The sequence below is a fragment of the Myxocyprinus asiaticus genome, chromosome 13 (genome assembly GCF_019703515.2).
Source record: "Myxocyprinus asiaticus isolate MX2 ecotype Aquarium Trade chromosome 13, UBuf_Myxa_2, whole genome shotgun sequence".
In the NCBI taxonomy this organism is placed as follows: Eukaryota; Metazoa; Chordata; class Actinopteri; order Cypriniformes; family Catostomidae; genus Myxocyprinus; species Myxocyprinus asiaticus.
The window spans coordinates 48,227,469-48,235,588 of NC_059356.1; the positions used below are offsets into that span (position 1 = coordinate 48,227,469).

Below are 8,120 nucleotides of genomic sequence, written 5' to 3' on the forward strand. Positions count from 1 at the left end.
GGTGTACAGGTGTTCCTAATAAAGTACTTAGTGAGTGTATATTTAATCTGTGAATATTTTAATTTAAAAAAATATATATATTTTAAATTCTTCATTAAAAATGTAATAATAAATATTCACCTTCCAAACATTTTTTATGGCAGTAAAAAAAAAAAAAAAAAATATATATATATATATATATATATACTTTTTTTTAAATATATATTAATCTTTATTATTCAACAGTAATATTCGGTCCATTATATTTTGCTTTGCAAATTCGCCTCTAAAACTTCAGTGGTCCAAAGTCCAAAATGAGTAAAACCCCAGATGCAGTTTATTGTTCTACCAAAATCCCAATAGTAATAAGAAAACGTGACTTTTAATTATTAACAAGCCCAAAACACAAAAGGGACTTTTTTTTTTTGGCTCCGTTACAATGCTCTATATTTAAGCAGTATTTACCATGTTAAGCTTTTTATAGCCCTTACATTCACCAGAGGGTTTTATTTTTATATATTTCAACAGATGAGGTTTAATGAGCAATGAGGTTTATTATTATTCACAAGATATGAAGTTGTAAACACAATGTACTGTATTTGCTGACAGGGCACATTTCCATAAAGTTGCATTTTTCTTTCAATGTCCTTGCTTCAATTTATGATGAAATATTTGGATACAGCAAATCCCCATGTAATTGTTAATCACAACTAAAAAAAAACTATCCTCAGCTATCTGCATAGATTTAACCGATAACCATTAGTTCCAAAAAACAACTATCGGCACCGATTAATCGGTAAAACCGATTTATCGGTCTACCTCTAATGTACATAATACGTACATTGCTGCAAATGCTTAAAAGTACATAAAAGTTAAAGACACCTAATATAAAGGGGGTCTAAAACGTAAAAAAATACACCAAATAAAGCAATACGAAAGTGAACTAACATCATTATTTTCTACTTTTTTTTACGGTTCTCAATTTCTTTTTCAGTTACTTGCATGAGAATGCCGGTGTACACATCTAACAACCCGAATCCCATCCCATGGGTGGCCAGGTCGAAGTCTCCACTGTGTGCCTTCACAGCAGTCACTAGACTCTGCAACATCTCCCTATTACACAAAGAGGAGAGAAGCATCCATGAGCATAAATACGAAGTCAAAACTTTCAGCGTATGACAAACACAACGTGCAGTATAGGCATTGTGGTTTGGTGGTACTGTCCATAGATGGGTAATGCACATTAAACTTTATAGATGGAGGAATGCTAAATGTTAAAGTATGACAGGCAGTGCTATCTTACCTGAATTCATAGAGTCTCCCAATGGAAATATCTGGATACTGATGATCTAGGGCTACTATGGTGATGTCATCAAAAGGAATTGTGCTTACTGCCAGCTTCCCAATGCTTAGAGTAAGGTCTGCTGCTTCACCTGCCTCACAGAGACAAACATGGAGTCAACGGGTGTAACATCTGTATTCACACGTCATCCCTGTCTAAACAGTAATCCACATGCAAGTAAGACAAACTTGAGCTGAAGTGTACTATACCCTCGGTGACTCTGGAACAAAGAGATGTGACTGATGTCTTTGGTGCTGGGTCTATACCAGCATCCTGGAGATCCTGTTTTAGGGTGACATTTTTTGTTTTATCCACCCGTAAATAGGCCACTAGAGAATTGAGAGACATGTTTTCTGGCGGCCCCACCCTGCGCTTCACCTCTTCAACCGTCACAGGATATCTTTATAAAAATACAAGACGACGCATGGTAAATTAAACATTTACACCATTATGAGCATAGATATACCACAGGAACATACACAATATACGGTCAAAAGATTGTGGACACCCCGAGTTTGGATACTCAGTGAAGACAAATCATAATGCTACTCCATACAAGGACATTCTAGGGCTTTTTGTGCTTGCAACTTTGTGGCAACAGTTTGTCTTATGCCATTTTTGTGAGAGAGCTAATTCTAAGGGCAATTTTCATGCCAGTGCAAGTGGGTGTGGGTGGGAGTGTTTGCGCTATCTGTGGTTGTATGTACTAGGGATGGGCACGAGTACTCGGACATGGCAGCAATGATCGATCATGAAAATGATGATCGATTGTGATCATGCACGATGTGACTTTTCACTTAATTCGAAATTCAGTGACAATTACCTGACAACTAAACACAAATGTGTCAAAGAGGGAGCTTAGTTTTAATTTTGAGATTGATTACGTTGTGGTCTTGAGGGGTACATTGATTGTCAGAGACGTCTCATAGCAACCAAACTGATATACGACGCTGCAATGCTATCGTTATGATAATCAAAAGAGAGTGTAATTAACCGTGTTTTGAACACCTGTCTCAGCAAAACGTTTGCTAAACACATTTTATTATCATTTTAATGTACAAACTTTGACTTGTTAATGGATATTATTCAATAAAAGTCAATGTTTGTCACTGACTGTAAACCTCCCTGCCCTGGGAGCCATTGTATGGCGCCTTGGGCGAAACCTGCTTCAACACGCCCCCAAAGTTGTTGACCGGGGGGGGGGGCAACTGCCCATGTCGCCCATGCCTAAATCCGCCACCGCACCTGCATCTTGTTGAAATGGGAGTTGAAGATTTCCACACGAGTTTCTAAGTTAGAAGTCCGACATAAAGTGTCATTCCATTGCACTTTCCCCAGTTGAAAGGTGGAAATTCCGACTCTCGGAGTTGAATGGAATGCTTCATGAATTATCACAGCAACAACACCGAGCATTGCGGCTTTCCCACATGAGCGAACACTTGGGGAGACACACGCACCATGCATGTGGCAGTGAACTCAACGTGCTGAACCAGTGCATATACAGCAGGTGAGTGTTTCAAACAGCTAGACAGAGCGCAGCTAAATGGAGCATCCGATGGTTATTATGGTGTCTCCTGTTAAGCCAACAGCGATATGAAAATAGATGGTTCAGACAGTCACTAAATAAAACTGGTTACTAAGATTACTACGGTAACCTGAAGGAAGAACAGACAGACGAGCGTTGTGACCATTCTTCCATTGAGTTGGACAGTGAACCTTCACATAATGACAACATATAATGCATTATATATTGATTATGCAATCTTTTGTACATTTTGTAACAGATTATTTTATAACAGCCTATAATAATGAATAGATGATACACTGGAACAACAAGACACAATGCAGCAGCTATAGACGTTTGTCAGACATGTTATTTTATATACAGTTATGTACATGTCATTGCCCCTCAATACTCTACGAGTAATTAGTCAGAGTACTTGAGAAGTCATAATGACCAAAATGCCCATCCCTAGTATGCACGCAAACTGTGGGTGAATTGTTTGTTAATGAAGTGACGCAAAGCAGTTTGCTTTTCCGTTTAAAAAGCACGTCTGTTTTCAGCGCATCATCTTAATCCAGTTCCTGCATTTGGAGTTTGGAGATTCCACCAGCAGGTGGTAATAAAGTTCATGTCCAAACTCTGCTGTTATAGTGGAACATTAAATTATTTCCCCGACGATCAGAGTTGTAGGCATTTTATGAAACCAAAATGTATGAGATTTGTGTTAAACTATCTATAGGTGATGTTTTGTTTTTTCAATGATTATATTTATATTTAAAATTGTATTTATGGTCTAATTTGTATTGGTATTTTTCCACCTGTTATCATGGACTGATTTTTAAGTCACCGCAAAACGGGCCGGTTGAAGATGCTGGAGAGAGAATTTTTTTTGGAATTGGTATGATTTTTTTAACCACTTCAACATTTTAAAATCAATCGACCGGAAGAAATGTGTGCCGATAAAATCACTGTTAATCCTAGCCATGATGTGTGTCAGTAGATGAAAATGATTATGATTAATAATACTTACATTCTCTGTAATTTAACGGAGCGCACATCCAAATTCTGAAGAGAATCACATTTTCTATGCACATAAAAGTCATAGAAATATGCCTGACATTCAACAAAGACACCGTTAATGCACACAGGAATGTAAGTCCATATTTCTATTCTTCTAATTCATTGCATACAGACAAAAATGTCTTTTTTTTTGTGGATTTTCTCCCCTTTTCTCCCCAATTTGGAATACCCAATTCCCAATACTCTCCAAGTCCTCGTGGTGGTGCAGTGACTCGCCTCAATCTGGGTGGAGGAGGGCGAATCTCAGTTTCCTCCACATCTGAGACCGTCAATCCGTGCATTTTATCACGTGGCTTGTTAAGCACATTACCGTGGAGACCTAGCGCGTGTGGAGGCTTCACGCTATTCTCCTCGGCATATACGCACAACTCACCACGCGCCCCACCGAGAGCAAGAACCACATTGTAGCGACCACGAGGAGGTTACCCCATGTGACTCTACCCTCCCTAGCAACCGGGCCAATTTGGTTTCTCAGGAGACCTGGCTGGAGTCACTCAGCATGCCCTGGATTCGAACTCGCGACTCCAGGAGTGGTAGTCAACTGTAACTCAAATGTCATTTAGAAATCCTGTCCGAATGGGCATTTTGTCTATATCGCTGGTGCTTGACAGGGAATGAATTAAGACATAACAGGAGAACTAGATAGACCTCAGAATTAGATTGCACTTGACCCGGCCCAACAGCACTTTGTGCATGCAATTTCGCCAAACCCACTTGGGCCTAGACTTAGCGCACCAACCGCCCGACTTGTCAATTATGAAAATGGCTGGTTTTGCACATTCCTAGTCTGTTCCTGCCCAAAACCGATTGCATCGCTTCAGAAGAAATGGATTATTTTTATGCTGACTTTTGGGAGGTTGAACGTTTCGACCCCATTGACTCGCAATGTACGGATATAAAAACATCTATGAAAACGGTCCATGAAATAATCAATACAATCTATTTGAATGAAAACTATACCTTCGTTTTTTGTGTCCACATGACAAGGGCAGGATACTTTCCACTTCTTTGAAGATGGAGGTGCATGTGTCTGTAGTGCTGTTATTGTTCTGTGTATCTGTAGGAGCATTTGTGTTCTGTGTGTCTGTAGCAGAGGTTGTGTTGGAGTGTGGATTGACCTGGGAGTCAGCAGCCCCTTTGAAAACAAAACAAAAAAAAACAAGTCACAAGGATAAAGAGTAGAGGTGGGAAAAAATATCGAAATATCGATATATTGTGATATTTTTCCTTGCGATATTGTATTGACATTTGCAGGCCAAGTATCGATATTATAATTTAAATTTTTTCACATTATGGTGATGGGAAACATTATTTCTCTTTGCCAAATCGATCTAGGAAATCAACATTAGTCTCTTAGAAGGTGCAGTTATCATGCTTTACACAATCACCCACCGTTAATAAAATGTGTTTTACAGTAGTAACATTAACAGAGGTATTTGGACAAAAATGTTAGTATCATATTGCTAACTTTTTAGGTGAAAACTATTATACTTTGTGTATTGAAACTGTGTTGTAATAAATAATGATTTTAAAGTGTTTAGGCTACTATTGTTTTCATAAATACTATAATTTATTTTTTAGAAAGAGTAGCTACATTGACCTAACCACAGAAATAAGGACCCGGTCTTATATGCTTATGGCTTTGCATTGTACTGTACATGGATATAAGGAAATAAACCGGCCTTGTTTTGTTAACTGGCACATTTATACTAATTTAACAATGCATTTGGTGATTTGGTAACAGTTCTCTAAATGAGAAACATTAAATGAAATATCGCAATATATCGTAGTTTTGAAATCGTAATACACCAAAAATAAAGAAACGCAATAATATCGTATCATGACCTAAATATTGCGAGATAATATTGTATCGTGACCTAAATATCACGATGATAATATCGTTTCGGGACCTAAATATAGATATATCATAACCTAAATATCGATATATCGTATCGTGACCTAAATATTGCGAAGATAATATCGTATCGTGACCTAAATATCGATATAATAAATATCGATATAATACTGTATCGTGACTTAAATATCAATATAATATAGTATCGTGACCTAAATATCGCGATGATAATATTGTATCGTGACATTATATATATCGATATAATATCGTATCGTGACATTAACTATCGATATAATAAATCTTGCGATAATATCATATCGTGACCTAAATATCGCAATGATAATAGCGTATCGTGACCTAAATATCGTGATGATAATATCGTATAAATATTGATATATCGTATTGTGACATAAATATCGATATAATATCGTTAAATCTTGCGACAATATCATATCGTGACCTAAATATCGCAATGATAATAGCGTATCGTGACCTAAATATCGTGATGATAATATCGTATAAATATTGATATATCGTATTGTGACATAAATATCGATATAATATCATTAAATCTTGCGATGATATCATATCGTGACCTAAATATCGCGATGATATCGTATCGTGACCTATATATTGCGATGATAATATCGTATCATGACATTATATACATCGATATAATATCGTATCGTGACATAGATATCAATATAATATCGTATCGTGACATAGATATCAATATAATATCATATTGTGACATAAACTATCGATATAATATCGGTAAATCTTGCGATGATAATATCATATCATGACCTAAATATTGCGATGATAATATCGTATCGTGACCTAAATATCAATATAATTTCGTATCATTACCTAAATATCAATATAATATCGTATCGTGACCTAAATATCAATATAATATCATAACCTAAACATCGATATAATATCGTATCGTGACCTAAACATCAATATAATATCGTATCGTGACCTAAACATCGTGATGATAATATCGTATCGTGACCTAAATATCGATATAATATCGTAACCTAAATATCAATATAGTATCATCAGTTACCTTGTGATTCCCACCCCCAATAAAGAGCAATATTAATAGAATGTGTACATTTTTGCAATAATCCAATTACGGTATATTATATAAAATACTTTCTAGCCATTTCCCACTTTTTTTGTAAATGCATGCTCAATGTAGAGACAAGAATTAATTCAGATTTATGTGCAACAAGTAAATGAATGAATCAAACAACCTACCAGTTTTGCTCTCTGTGCCCGTTTCAAGAGACATGCTGTAATGTCACAGAAAATAATGAAAGGGAATTAGTTATTCAGCTTTTTTCAAATCCACTAAATCTATCTAATACTAAGAAGAGCAGCTTCATATACAAAGGCAATGTAATGCCATAGAAAACTTGGTGAGCCACATCTGCACTTTGGCGTCAAAATGTAACTTCATCCTTTAAATGTATTTATTTTAACCATTATTTCGTTTCTGAGTAAAAAACAAATGCGTAAGTACCTTCCCATATGTTGTCGCGGGACTTTTGGCTGCTTCATAGATCACAACAACATCGGCGTGTTTACCAACACACTCAACTAGCGTGTTACGACAGTACATCACCCTTTGCGGATACCATACAAATTAATGGGTGTAGCCGTAAACCGACACCTCCCTGTCGCACAATTGTCCGTGTCTCCTCTTATAAAAGAGCAATTCTATCGTAGTAAACTCCACATATAGTTAACGCCAAAAGGATGTTTAGTGTAGAACATGTTGAAGATCATAGGACAGGCGGGGAATTCATTAATTTATGAGGTGTTTCCTCACAAAAGCACTTTATACAACGTAATGATGCGTCTCCTCCATAGACATCCATTCAAAGTCTCCTCGTCAGTATACCGTAAAAACCCCCCATTTATTTATTTTTTTCATAGACCGATCGATTTTTAACGATAACTTATAAACCTTTAAAGACAGACTTACTGTGAGCTCAGAGATTTTTCGTCGATTGCATATGCTTTTGTTGAAGCCATTTGTCCGCGTTGGTTCAACTTCTTTGTTTAAAAATCGTATTTAATAGCGGAGTTCTTGGCGAACAACTACATTACCCATGGTGCAGCAGAGAAAGATCCACCAATCAGAGAACCGCGGACCAGAAAGCCCGCCAAACAAACCCGGAAGCGATCGCCCACACCCATGACGCAAACGAGTCGGTGTCCATTCACACTCAAACTACTTATATATATATATATACATATGTGTGTATACACATTGGTTTATTTCGCAATAAACGTAAAAATTATGTTTCTATACTTATCAACAACCCAAAAAATATATATTTTTCATA

General features: G+C 36.7%; 1 protein-coding gene across 2 annotated transcripts; it reads right to left on the reverse strand.

Annotated features, from left to right (window-relative positions):
- Nucleotides 1–408: 408 nt before the first annotated feature.
- On the reverse strand, nt 409–7,881 carry LOC127449899 (transcription factor AP-2-delta-like). Of its 2 annotated transcripts, none has more exons than XM_051713524.1 (6): nt 7,757–7,881; nt 7,027–7,061; nt 4,866–5,040; nt 1,531–1,721; nt 1,283–1,412; nt 409–1,092 (listed from the first exon to the last, which is right to left on the reverse strand). In XM_051713524.1, exons 1-6 carry the CDS (start codon nt 7,804–7,806, stop codon nt 939–941), a joined length of 735 nt encoding a protein of 244 aa, XP_051569484.1. In that variant the 5' UTR covers nt 7,807–7,881; the 3' UTR covers nt 409–938. The 2 variants fall into 2 exon arrangements, with proteins under 2 accessions (XP_051569484.1, XP_051569485.1); XM_051713525.1 differs by lacking the exon at nt 7,757–7,881 and adding an exon at nt 7,292–7,482 and having other exon boundaries at nt 416–1,092.
- Nucleotides 7,882–8,120: the final 239 nt, after the last annotated feature.